Source organism: Hypomesus nipponensis, chromosome 22, assembly GCF_054491055.1.
Source record: "Hypomesus nipponensis isolate SF chromosome 22, ASM5449105v1, whole genome shotgun sequence".
In the NCBI taxonomy this organism is placed as follows: Eukaryota; Metazoa; Chordata; class Actinopteri; order Osmeriformes; family Osmeridae; genus Hypomesus; species Hypomesus nipponensis.
Window position 1 is genome coordinate 17,607,501 of NC_140382.1, and position 13,907 is coordinate 17,621,407.

At 50.6% G+C, this 13,907-nt stretch overlaps 2 protein-coding genes across 8 annotated transcripts in view; both read left to right on the top strand.

The window, feature by feature from the left end:
- pdlim5b (PDZ and LIM domain 5b) overlaps nucleotides 1-3,632 on the top strand; it is a 52,856-nt gene extending 49,224 nt beyond the window's left edge. For all 6 annotated transcript variants that reach the window (XM_084686728.1, XM_084686732.1, XM_084686733.1 and 3 more), the window contains 5 exons: nucleotides 69-252; nucleotides 563-743; nucleotides 930-1,050; nucleotides 1,678-1,793; nucleotides 2,326-3,632. In XM_084686728.1, coding sequence (XP_084542854.1) covers nucleotides 69-252; nucleotides 563-743; nucleotides 930-1,050; nucleotides 1,678-1,793; nucleotides 2,326-2,415 — 692 coding nt within the window. In that variant the 3' untranslated portion in view covers nucleotides 2,416-3,632. The remainder of the gene's footprint in view (nucleotides 1-68; nucleotides 253-562; nucleotides 744-929; nucleotides 1,051-1,677; nucleotides 1,794-2,325) is intronic.
- Nucleotides 3,633-4,089: 457 nt separating this feature from the next.
- bmpr1bb (bone morphogenetic protein receptor, type IBb) overlaps nucleotides 4,090-13,907 on the top strand; it is a 62,519-nt gene continuing 52,701 nt past the window's right edge. Inside the window, exons 1-2 of one of the 2 annotated variants that reach the window (XM_084686502.1) lie at nucleotides 4,090-4,276; nucleotides 9,499-9,556. The gene's annotated coding sequence lies outside the window, so the exon portion shown is untranslated. The remainder of the gene's footprint in view (nucleotides 4,277-9,498; nucleotides 9,557-13,907) is intronic. The other variant, XM_084686504.1, reaches the window with a different exon arrangement.

Here is a 13,907-nt window from a genome sequence, read left to right on the forward strand (position 1 = left end):
TTCCAAACAAACTTTTGTTCCTATCAAACCTTCACATTCCCATACATCTCCATCTCCTATTGGTCCAGGTGCGCCAAAGGGTGTGGCCGCCCCTTCGTTTGGGCGGGTCACCAACACCGCCGTCCCCAAAGGGCCGGACCGGCCCGCGCCCCAGCCTCACCCCCAGGACCTGGACTGCCTGGTGCAGCGAGCTGAGCACATCCCCGCAGGCACGCGCACACCCATGTGTGGAGGCTGCAACAGCGTCATCAGGTACCCCACCAGGCAGGGGAACACGGACAGTGGGACCTGAAGTAACATAAGAAAAAAAGGAAAAGAATAAAGCAAACGTATATATTATTAAAGCAAACCTTAATAATATTTATTTGTTAAGATATATATATATTTGTTGTTGTCTGTAAATATATACAAAAAATATATATATATATACATATATCTTAAAAAATAAATATAATATACAGTATATTAAGTCAAGTTTTTAATCTATATATAGATATACATTTTCTGTCTGCCCTTTGTTTTTCTTTACCTCTGTTGACCTTTGACCTGTCGGCCCACCCAGGGGTCCCTTCCTGGTGGCCATGGGCATGTCGTGGCACCCTGAGGAGTTCAACTGTGCCCACTGCCACGCCTCGCTGGCGGAGAGCGGCTTCGTGGAGGAGCGCGGGGCCGTGTACTGTGCACACTGCTACGAGGAGTTCTTCGCTCCGTCCTGCACCAGCTGCCAGCAGAAGATCCTGGGAGTGAGTAGCTAGACTTGGGGGGGGGGGGGGGATCTTGGGGGCTGGGAGGGTTTGGGGGGGTGGGAAGGTTTGGGGGGTGGATCTGGGGGTGGGGGGGAGATGATATCTGGTGTGTGTTCTCACGGAGGTCTGGTGGTTGTCGTGTTGTTGCCGGGCCAGCTCCGATCGTCCTCCATGTTTCCACAGGAAGTGATCAACGCCCTGAAGCAGACCTGGCACGTGTACTGCTTCCTGTGTGCTTCCTGCCAACAGCCAATCAGGAACAACACATTCCACATGGAGGATGGGCAGCCGTACTGTGAGAAAGGTATGAGGCCAGGCCAGATCAGAGCATCCAGGCCAGGCTAGAACATTCCAGAACAGACTAAACCATGCCAGAACAGACCTAACGAGGCCAGACTAAACCATAAAAGACCAGACTAAGCCTTTCCAGACCAGACTAAACCATGCCAGAACAGACATAACAAGGCCAGACTAAACCATAACAGACCAGACTAAGCCTTTCCAGACCAGACTAAACCATGCCAGAACAGACATAACAAGGCCAGACTAAACCATAACAGACCAGACTAAGCCTTTCCAGACCAGGCCAAATCATTGTAGACCAGGCCAGAACATTCTAGACCAGAACATTTTAGACCAGGCCATGCCAGAACAGACCAGAACAGACCAGACATACCACACCACACATTACCAGCTGGTAACAGGCCAGTCAGGGCACGTGGTGTTACACAACCATTCCAAATAGAGATTGCAGACTGGACAGAAACAACTCTGGTCCTACACTCACCAACTGTCGCTGGTAGAACACTATAGGCGTTGTGTTTCTCCTCCTTCAACACATTCAGTCTCAATGCCACGGAGCTTTTGATAGTAGGGGGAAGTTTTCAGGAGGAGTGACCTCATCACTGTTGTTGCTGTTCCTGTCACCCAGACTACTACAGCCTGTTTGGGACCAGTTGCCATGGTTGCGACTTCCCCATCGAGGCCGGGGACAAGTTCCTGGAGGCTCTGGGTTTCACCTGGCACGACACCTGCTTTGTGTGTGCTGTGAGTACACCTTACTGTGTGGGGGGGTGTGTTGGGAGGTGTGTGTGGGCGCGTGTGTGTGTGCGCATGTGTATGTGTGTGTAGAGTGGCAGTTTGAAGCGGTTCAGTAGGTACATTAGAGCTATATGATAATAAAGGAGTATTGTTTGACTAATTGGACTGTCTGTTTGTCTTTCCGTCTGTTTGTTTATCTGTGTATCTGTCTGTCTTTCTACCTGTCTCTGTTTACCTGTCTCTCTGTGTATCTGTAAACCTGTCTTACTTCTCTGCCTAACTGTCTCTCTCTGTGTGTCTGTGTATTTGTCTCTCTGTCTACCTGTCTGTCTGTCTGTCCCTCTGTCTGTCTACCCGTCTGTCTCTGTCTACCCGTCTCTCTGTCTGTCTGTCTGTCTGTCCCTCTGTCTGTCCCTCTGTCTGTCTACCCGTCTGTCTCTGTCTACCCGTCTCTCTGTCTGTCTGCCTGTCTGTCTCTGTCTGTCTGCCTGTCTACCTGTCTGTCTGCCTGTCTGTCTGTCTGCCTGTCTGTCTGTAGGTCTGTAATACCAGTCTAGAGGGCCAGGCTTTCTTCTCCAAGAAGGACAAACCTCTGTGTAAGAAACACGCCCACACTGTCAAGATCTGAAGCCCCCTGGAGTGTGACAGCTCCACTATCAGCTGTCGATATATTTTTTTTATGTTGAAAAGATAGATTTTTATCTGATTCAGGCTTTTGTATGGAGAGAAATGGTGAGATATGGGTGACTAGTAAGCATCTTGTTTCATTATGTCTGATGTGTGTGTGTGTGTGGGTATTTGCTTGTGCGGTAATGGGGGTCAAATATGTTGAATAGCAGAGTTTTTATGAATTATCTATTTGAAATACTGGTCTTTAGTCTTTATACCATACCTGGGGATTGTTGAATTTTAGAGTATTATAATTCAAAGTTTCATGAGTAATTGGATCAAAATGATAAAATTATGTTTTATTGCATGTGTTTATTGTTCACACGATTCTTTTCATATTCAAATATACTCAGAGTGCCTTACAAAATAGTAAAATATATATATATATGTATATATTTGAAAACATTTCAAGTACAATTAAAATTTGATGTCAATCAGTGATGAGTAATAAGATTAGAATTAAATGATTTGTGTCTATCATTGAATTGCGTATTAGTTACATAAGGAGTGTTAAAATAGAATTGCATTGGTCCCATAGAAATTCATAGGTTTCCAGAGAAAGTCCTTGATGTTTAACTGTCATGTACGTCTGTTATCATTCATTTGTCATTTAACATAAAGCCATTCGCCAGGAGTGTATTGAGAGTGAAACTTTTGTGGACTGTCAGCAGTCGGCTACTTCAGTCTGCTAGACTTTCTTTCCTCCTGTCTGTCTGTCTGTCTGACTGCCTGTCTGTCTGCCTGTGTGGTGAGGTGGGGTTGGACAGACAGGTCTCTATCTGGGGGTATTTATTGGGCTGAAGGGATGTAGCCTACAATATAGTAGTCGGTCTTTCTGGGGTCATATTCATGTTGGGGCAGTCACGAGTCGTGAAAGCTGTCAGTTTGTTAGCGGTGACATTTTCTTATTTAATGGTTTTGTTTTGTTTACATGTTGTTATTGGGTCACCGTTTTGCCTTTGCCATCACTGCTGAATGCTAGTCATTGTGGTGTTTGATTGAATATGTCTATACGAATTTTTTTCTTTGGCCTCGTTTTCACTGTTTCAATGTGATAGAAAATATGATGTATTAGACGTTCTTGGGAATTACAAAGGTAGCCTTTTAGACTTTTATTTGTTTAAATAAAAATGTACACGCAAATTAAAATTGAACAGTACTATGTCATGACATACATTTGTGTTCGTGTTTTATGCAGTTAAAAACTCTGCACCCGACCAAACCGTCAATCAACAATATTATCCGTTGTTGAAGACTTTTGATTGAGGTGAGTGGGTGCGATCATATTGTTCCATTATCACAGCAGTTCCACGCAGTCAACAAGATCAGGCACGCGCCAGAGTCTCCTCACTCACCTTCGAGGGAGATACACGGTTTACCTGGAGACGGGTCAACACCTATAATATAGCTTTAGACTAGCCTATACTGTACATTAATGTTGACTTCAGTTGGTGACGGATTAATACTATGATAACAGTGATAAAGAACATAATTTAGACAAAGAGAGCAGTATTTAACGTTTTAGAAAAACCTGGTAAAAATGTCCACAGGGAAAGGTTGGATTTATCTTGAAAAGAGCCCTCCCTACCTGAAGCGGTAAGACAGTGCACTTCTCCAAGACGTCGAACGTGGGAGCACTTTATTGAACGGACGACACTGGATGAATCGCAAAGGAGCCTGTCCACTTCGAAAAAAGTCGGATATAAGACAACACCAGTCTAAAAAAAACAAGTTGACTTTGCAGTCTTTAAGGGAATAAGGGACAAGATTCGATTACAGTATTTCGAAATTCTGCCATTCCATGTTCGCGAGAGGAAAAGGTGAGTTTGTTTTGAAACGTACGGTAGGCTACTAATGTAAAGCAGCGCGCCGTTTGAGCAGCGCACATAGTTTTAGTGGTCGAGTGTCCATAATTTCTGCCTCAAAAACATTATGAAGGTGATCTTTTGAGGGCAGAAATGTACAACGGACATTTGGTCAATGTCGGGAAATAATCTGTGAATTGATAGTTTAAGGGATGCTTTAACACTGACTATGCTAATAGACAACCGAGATTTCAGGAAGCGGCGATTGTGCTTCACAGCAATTGGTTCCGTTACGCCGCGTAGTAGCCGAAATCTGACAGTGACATCGCAATGTTGTGTGCTGTGCGCGAGTTTCTAGATAAGTGTTTGAACTAAAAGACCAGAAGAATGTCTCAAGTCAACGATATCTCTAGCCCTAATAAAGTAACCCGTTAAGTGTGTCCATAATGTTTTAAAAAAAATATTTTTTTACTTTTGTGTTCCACAAAGCTGTATTTGTCACTATAAGTGTGTGAACTTATATGCCCCTCTTTGCTTTTTATTTTAATTTTTATAATTCAAATACGCTGCTATTGAGACCCAGGGCACAGAGCGGGCTCATTAGGGGGTACAGTTTACAAACCGTCCTGTCCGCCAGCTCGTGTTTGGGAGACAGAAAGAAGTTTTGTTTCATAATAACGCTAGTCCTTCCGTATGCTTGGCTTAGTTTTAAATAAGAAAGTAGTGTTCTCACGCTTGTGACATCTCTCACAGCACTGTTGTGTGTTTGTGTGTGTCTTTGTGAGTTTGGACCAGACCCCGTACCCTGGTTGTATGCAGTGGCACAAGGTCAACGGTAATATTTGACTGCTGCTTTGTCATTCAAAGGCACACACACACACCTCCCGTAGCTCCGTCCAGGCCCCAGGAGCCTGAGAGCAGCCGTAGGTCTCCCTCTTCTGACATCACATCCTGGAGAAGCGTCTTCACCTCCTTGACAAAGTGCTCCTTCCACCCAGCACAGAGAGCTCCATTGAGGGGAGAGTTAAGTGAGCGGGTGTGTGGGCTAGCATGAACCAGTCTGTGATCCCGTCACCCACCCACCCACACACCCACCCACTCACCCACCAGGCTTGGCATGAGCGGGCCTGTTGTGAGGCCGGCTGGGCGGGCATGTGAGCAGGGGGAGAGGTGAGCAGGGAGGGTGGGAGAGGGGGTGAGGCGGGAGCGAGGAGGGGAGAGAGGGCGGGGGTGAAGGGGGAGGGAAGTGAGTGGGTGGGTGGGTGGGAGGGAGGGAGGGTGTTGGCAAGCCTGTGTTTTCATGGCCTACCACAGGCTTGAGTGTTTTAGTGCTGTGTTGGGCGGTCAGTCCATCTTGGCCTTCTGTGTGTGTGTGTGTGTGTCTTTATACACCGTGTGTGAGAGAGAGCATGTGTGTGTGTGTGTGTGTGTGTGTGTGTGAGAGAGAGTGACTGTCTTTGAAGGTCTTGTTATGGTAGTAGGAGGGGGCCGTGCATCTGCAGTTTGACCGTGTGAGCCACAGGTGGGGAGGGGGGAGAGGGGGGAGAGAGATGGAGGAGGTAAGGGAGGTTTGAGGCAGAGGCTGAAGGACAGATGAGGCAGGCGGGCAGGGAGAGAGGGGAGGAAGTGAGAGGCAGTGCTGAGGGTGAGAAGGGGGAAGAAGAGAGGGAGAGAGGGTTACGGGTGAGAGGGGGGAGGGATAGAGGGTTACGGGTGAGAGGGGGGAGGAAGAGAGGGAGGGACAGCTGGCTGCTGCGTCTGTACTTGAGGCCCCCACAGACTCCGGCCCTGGGGAGAGTGTTCTAGCGTGTGGTCTGGCAATCGTGGACTGCTGTGCGCCGCTCCCCTGACCGGGGTGAGAGAGTCAGGGCTCGTGTGACCCTGACCGGGGTGAGAGAGTCAGGGCTCGTGTGAAGGCGACCCACACCTGGACATGACCCCAGCGACGTCGGGAGGGGAGGGGCTCCAGACAGCCTCTGTGGAAGGAGAGAGCGGGGGCGGCCCAGTCAGCATAGGTCAGAATCGGAATCAGAATTCGGTTGATTCGCCATGTATGTTTACACTAGAAGAAGAAGCTGAAGAAGGAGCTTCCTGATTCTGTCCTGTCTGAGCAGGTTGGACGTGTCAAGGACTCGGACGGCGTCATCAGAGCTGTGGAATGCGAGGCAGACACGGGAGGATAGGACTTGCTATCTGGGACTCCCTGTACATCCAGAAACAAAATAGCCAGGATCACAGGGACCCTTGAATCTTTCAAGGACACAGACTTCACAGAGCACTTCCATTTAGGGGCTGTCCGTACAAACACGCAGACATGGGCGCACACACACACGCTCGCACACACACACACACACACACAGACACGGGTGCACACATTCACATACGTAAGTGGAAACTCACACACACACACACACACACACACACACACACACAGGGGAGGCACGGAGCTGGGGCTGTCCGCGGGGCTAAACTCAGCAAGCTGCGACCTCTAACCCTGACTTCCTGCATTATAATTACAGGAAGTGATCTCAGCCAATCACAGGGCTAATACCGGCGGCGCATATTAACAGGCTTGGTGGACTCTTCGTTCGAAAGAGAAGGGCGGGGGGGGGGGGGGGGGGGGCGGTGTGTGTGGACGTTACGTGGATTGTGAGACAGAGAGACGTCGGGAGAAACCGGAGAAATCCGGTAGCCTTCCCCGGGGTCTCCACGAACTCCGAGGCCGTCTGATGTACCAGAGCTCTGAGACATATTTCACTCCGTCCTCCCTCCACCACGACTGTTTCATAGACCCTGCCCCCCCCAACCCCCACCCCCCGGGTCCCGAACGGGAAGATTTCTTCCGAGTCGGGATCGTTCAGCCAGGCAGGCCCATGTAGGGGCTGAAGCCAGAGGAACCAGACACCCAGACGAGGCTGCTGGAACCCCCAGGCTGAGGGCCGTGTCTCTGGGGGGTTCAGGAGAGAGGACAACAGGAGGAGAACAGAGGAGCTGCTAGTTCAATGGCTTTTCCAGACAACCAAACACCATTCTCTCTGGTTCCTGCTTCTCTTGTCTTCCGTGGCACGTTCTCTCTGGTTCCCGCTTCTCTTGTCTTCCGTGGCAGGCTGGGAGTGGAGCAGGAGGAGATTTAAGGGCATGTGGGTGTGATATTGCTCTCGCACGCGCACACGCACACACAAACTGTATCCCTCACACATAATCACACACACACACACACACACACACAATCTTTCTCTCTTACACACACACACACACACACACACACACTCACACACACGCCAGAGCTGATACCGAAGCTCTCCACAGGTATTGCTTTTCCATCCATCCTCCAGTCTGGTACAGTAGATCTCTGCCAATAGCTGGCCTCGCTCCCACACATTGAGACACACAGTCAGCCCAACACACACAGAGACACAGTCAGCCCAACACACACAGACACACAGTCAGCCCAACACACACAGACACACAGTCAGCCCAACACACACAGACACACAGTCAGCCCACCACACAGACACACAGTCAGCCCAACACACAGAGACACACAGTCAGCCCAACACACAGAGACACACAGTCAGCCCAACACACACAGAGACACAGTCACTTGACATAACATAGAAAAAAATATTTAATCTTAATTTAATTTGTAATCACATTTTATTCATTTCGTAGAACCATTCCGAAGCGACAGTCAAATGGTTCGTACAGGAAGTACAGTAGGAAATCCAGTAGCGGTGCATAGTTGTGACAGTGTTTCCATGGTTGGTGAACTACTGTTAGACATGATTAATATGACCCATCTGTTTAAATCATATGTGAGCTATGGTTTTACCCTGAAGGCTTCTTATCTTTATCTCCCTGTACATCCCACAGCAGCTAAACCTCTTTATGTTGTCCATGGATGGTAGTGTGTACTTAAACCATCTCAACACAGGAGATAGAAACTCACTCACACACACACACACACACACACATGGATATTGTCCATGACTGCACGTGTTTAAACCATCTCATTCGATGGTGCTGCTTTCATCATGGACGGCTACTTGAACCAATGAGCTGTAGAAACACACACACACACTCACACACACCCATATCCACATGCACTCAAACACACACACACACACACCCATATCCACATGCACTCAAACACACACACACACACACCCATATCCACATGCACTCAAACACACACACACACACACACACTCACTCATGTACACGCTCATACACCGTAGTGCCATAGCAACCAGCCGGGGGATCTCCCCAAGAGAGATCACATGGTGTCTTGGGAGGCTGGGAGGACGAACGTTCATCTTGTTCCACTTACCAGTAATCCTCTCCTCTCCTTGAGGTTCCATGGAGCCTTTGATAATTACTGCTAATCCCCCCCCCCAATCCCATACCCCCAGACCCTTCATCCTGAGGATCCCTCGCTTCTCTCTTCCTCCTGGTCTCTCTCACGTTCTCTGTGTCTCTCTACCCCCCTTCTCTATTACTCTCTCTCTCTCTCTCTCTCTCTCTCTCTCTCTCTCTCTCTCTCTCTCTCTCTCTCTCTCTCTCTCTCTGTGTCTACCCCTCCTTCACTCCTCTTTCCTTAATCCATCTGTACACCCCTCCTCCTCTCCTATCTGCTTTGTCTCTCTTGTCTTTCCCTTCATGTCTTTTCTCTCCTTTCCCTCTCTATCTTTCCCCCTCTTCTCTCTCCCCCTCCTCTCTCTCCCCCTCCCTCTTTCCTCTATCCTTTACCTCTCCATCCCCCCTCTCTCCTTGATCTGTAGTCAGTTCAGAGGAGAAAATAGCAGGAATTACTTCAAGCTGCTGGTTGGTGCTCTCACTGTCTGGAAGGTCTGAATCGCAGCGCGCGAGAGAGCTGACATCCTGTTATTAGAGAGAGAGAGAGGGGGGGGGGGGATGAAGATGGAGAGAGAGACAGGGAGGGAAATATTAAGGCAGAGAGGATAGCAGAGTGTGAGCTAGACATAGAGAGGGAGAGAGAAAAGAGAGAGGGAGAGAGAGAGAGAGAGCGAGAGGTGGCGTAGGGGAGAGAGAGAGAAGCCAGGCGTGGGGCAGTGGCAGGTCGTACGACGATGCTTTTAGCAGGTCTGGTGACGAGGTGCCTCGGTTCAAGTCCCAGGTGAGGGGGGGCCTTCGGCCTGAGCTGCAGAGCTGCGACCCATCCGCCTTCCCCTGCTCTCGAGAGCCTCACCTCTCCAACATCTCTCTCTCTCTTCCAGGGACGCACGACATCTCCGCATGGACAGCACGACCAACCATTTCCCTTCACAGTCAACGGTGAGTCAAATCCTCTCAAATTCAATTCACACAAGGAACAAACGGCATTCAAACCTATCTCAGTAAATAGACAGTGTTTCCAATCTGGGAACACGTCATGAAAACCCTTTCGCTGGCTTGCCTGTGCCGTGGACGGCCCTGTTATTGGATTCCCCTTCTGGATGTTTGGGTGTGTGCTGCAGCAGTGAGTGGTGTTCTCTAAGAGGCTGTGGGGCTAATTGACTGGATGCTGGGTGTATCGATGGGTAAGAGACACCGCAGTTGAGAGGAGAGAGAGGGAGAGGGAGAGAGGAAGGGAGAGAGAGGTAGGGAGGGAGGGAGGGAGGTGAGGGAGAGAGGAAGGAAAGGAGGGAGAGAGAGGGGGAGGGGGAGGGAGAGAGGAAGGGAGGGAGGGAGGGAGAGGGGGGGAGGGGGGAGATGGAGGGAGGGAGGGAGAGAGAGAGGAGGGGAGGGGAGGGGAGGGAAGGGAAAGGGGGGAGGGGGAGGGAGAGAGACGGAGAGTTAGAGGGAGGGAGGGAGGGAGGGAGGGAGGGAGGGAGAGAGAGAAGGAGGGAGGGAGGGAGGGAGGGAGGGAGGGAGGGAGGGAGGGAGGGAGGGAGGGGTCCGGTCCTGCTGTGTGTACTGCAGAGTCAGAGCAGACAGCAGTGATGTCGACACAGAGACAGCAAGCTGGGAAGGATAGTAGAGAGTGGGGGCACCGTGGTCTTATGTGGTCCGTACGCACACACACGCACACACACACGCGTACACACATGTGCACACACACGCGCACACACAGATTCAGACACACACATACATACATGCGCACACTCATACACCCACACACACCCACACACACACATTGTTCCTTCTGAACACTGCAGTGTGTGTGTGTGGAAACATGCCTGTGTTCAGCTGTGAGGGTGAGTAGAATGGGATCTTGTCACTGTTCACCATTGTGAGCAACTGAAGTTACTTTAACGTGTCGGATCAGAATGGAGTGTTGCGTGGCTTTTACACAGCTTCTTTCTCTCCTGCTCGAGCTGTCTTTGTCACTCTCTCTCTCTCGCTTTGTCTCTCTTTTCTTCTCTCTATCTCCATCTCTCTCGCTGCTGTTTCAGTTTAATTAGCATTCCTTCACCATTAGCCGACGTGCTCCGCCACTACAGCACCCATCATAAACACTGGAGTAATGCTGACTGGACGACCCAACAACCTGCACCCCAGCCAGGCTATGCTGTGTGTGTGTGGGGGGGAGGAGGGGGGGAGGGAGGGAGGGAGGGAGAGAAGATGGGGTTCCCATTTCTGGGACAAACGCGGCTTGTCTCAGGCTCTGAGTTTGAGGCAGTGGAGGGGGGGGGGCTAGAGGCTGGGGGGGGTAGAGGCCGGGGGGGGGGCTAGAGGCCGGGGGGGGGGGGCTAGAGGCTGGGGGGGGTGACCCAGTGCCAGGGCAGAGGAAGGGCCGCCAGACTGGTGTGTGCTCACAGGCAGAGCAACTCACACCCCAGAAGAATGTCAAGAATCTGGGTGTTAAAGTTCACACTGCATCTCCATCTGCAGCTCCATCCCCCGGCAAATAAAAGACAGCTGTGTGTGTGTGTGTGTGTCTGTGTCTGTGTGTGTGTGTGTGTGTGTGTGTCTGTGTGTGTGTGTGAAAGAGAGAGAGAGCGAGAGGATATATTACTCTAAACTCCTCATTATACTGTGATCACAATGATTTGATTGTGCAGGACCAAGGCTAACCGAACATGGCTTTGTTCAGTTTGTGTTTTCCAAGAGGCCACACCCCCTCTGGCAGACAGGTAGCAACCAGGATGTTGTTCTGTTAATAAGGTCGAACTCAGTGGGTGATTAAAGACTTGTGGTCTGTTGTAGACAAACTCAGACCACCCAACGGTACAGTAGACACCACCTGACGGTACACACGCACACACACACAAACACAATCAGAGAGAACACCTACTGTACACACACACACACACACCACCATTCCTTTTTCCACTGATGGCTGACCCAGCTGTGATCTTGAGGGGTGTATTGTGTTGCACTGTAATTACAGTACCAGGAACGAAGGGACATATGGTGTCACCATGGCATCCAACAAGCCTTCCTCCGAAGGCACACACACACACAGACACACAAACATCTTCTAGAGATTACAAAAAAAACCCACAGTCCCTGAAATTTGGGTCTCAAAGCCGGTTCGCATTCCATATGGTTTCCCCACTCCGAAAACACATCCATCAAATGTCCCTGGATGCTGCTTTGAAGTTGGAGCGCGGCAGGGGAGCCCCAGCCTCAGCTCCTGACGGCAGCTCCGTTTGAGACCGAACGCGCCTCTCGTCCGTTGAACGTCTCTGACAGCGAGGTGGCGGAGAGAGAGGGAGGGAGAGACAGAGAGAGAGGTCTGGCTGTTACTTGTTACGGTCTCCTGGGCAGCCCTCCTGTGTGTTTCTATTGGAGGGATTTAGCTGAGGGTGACCCCGGGACTGTCTGTCTGTCTGTCTGTCTAGCTGTCTGTCTGTCTGTCTAGCTGTCTGACTGTCTGTCTAGCTGTCTGACTGACTGTCTTTCCGTCTGACTGTAAACTTGATGACATCAAAGCTTTGCATGCAGGGTCACGTGCTACAGGACACTCCGTGAGAGAAGGAGGGAGGGAGGAAGAGAGAGAGATGGGGTTGACGAGGGAGAGGGAGGGTTTTGCATAGATGTCATCAGGTCCCCCCCCCCCAGGATGAGGTGTCTTATCACTGCTCATCCTGTAATTACAGCCTCACTGCATCCTGGAACACAGCACAGCAGCCCAGACAACTGGACTGATTGATGTTCGCTCGACGATGGATATTAAAGCATCCGATATTCAATTCACCCTTACTGGTGTGTGACTGTAGGCTTTGAGCTCAGCAGGTGTGTGTGCAGGTGTGTGTGTGTGTGTGCAGGTGTCTGTGTGTGTTATGCTTGTGTGTGGACTTGTTTGAATGTGTGTGTACATGGGTATGTGTGTGTCTGCATACAGTATACGCGTAGGTGTGTGTGTGTGTGTAGCCAGGTGCTCTGGTGACCGTGTGAGCCAGGAGCTCTCTGGCGTCCCAACAAAGGCCCACAGTGAGGGCACTGGCACGCCGCTAGTTCTGGAACCCTCCGTGGAAAATGTGCTGCCAGGCAGGTTCCCTTTCAATCAGCCAATTCCAGTATTAATAGTGGAGTGACAAATGGGAACACACACACGCACACGTTCAGGTTGGAATGCCTGGAAGGGTTAGGCGTACGTCGCGGGATTAGATGCCCAGCCAAAACAGATGACGTCAGCCCCCCGCCCCCCCCCCCCACACACACACACACAGGGGGTTTGGTACAGCAGTCCCACCACAGCCCCTTGTGGTTCACCTTCACAGGCGACTGTGCATGGCCAGTCTTGGTTTCTCCTTCACCTTCCCATGTCCCCTTCCCTTCCTCTCATCTCCTCTCCCTTCCTGTCTCTTTTCTCCTCTCCTCTCTTCGTCTCTCTCTCTCTTATGGTCTCCTGCCCTCACGCCCTCTCTCTCCCCTCTTTTGGTCTCCCTTCCTCTCCTGCTCTCCCCCCTCTGACCCCCCTCTCTCTCTGTTGTCAGGGTTTCCTGACAAGGCTGAAGAGGAGGCTGCACAGCTTCACAGTTATTTCAAACTAACACTCACACTAATCCCCAATCATGTTCCTGGAAAGGAGATCAGCACTACCATCTCAATTTCCCTGTTCTCTCTCTCTCTCTCTCTCTCTCTCTCTCTCTCTCTCTCTCTCTCTCTCTCTCTCTCTCTCTCTCTCTCCTCTCTCTCTCCTCATCCCATCTCATACTGTTAAAATCCCCCACTAGCCTCCAGCCTTGACTCACAAATAGAAGGCTCTCTCCCCTTCTAACACTCTCTTCCATTCATTATTTATTTTTCCTCCTCTCTCTTTTTCTCTCGCACCCCCTCTCTCATCCGCCCATCCCTCCCTGTCTCACTCTTTTTCACCCACTGTCCCCCTCACTCTCTACACTTTCTCTCTCTCTATTTATTTCTCCCACTCTCCCCCCCTCGTCCCTCCTCCTCCCCCAGGTCTAGAGCAGGGCGTATCAGGTTACAGGTGACCCGGGGCGTGCAAGGCAGCGGAGGCTAGCAGAGAGAGGCCTGCTTGTTATTGCAGGTGTGCGAGGGCCGGGCTGGTCAGGAGCCACACGCAGCCTCTACATGCAGCCTCTACATGCAGCCTCTACACGCAGCCTCTACATGCAGCCTCTACATGCAGCCTCTACATGCAGCCTCTACATGCAGCTTCTACATGCAGCTTCTACATGCAGCCTCTACATGCAGCCTCTACACGCAGCCTCTACACGCAGCCTCTACACGCAGC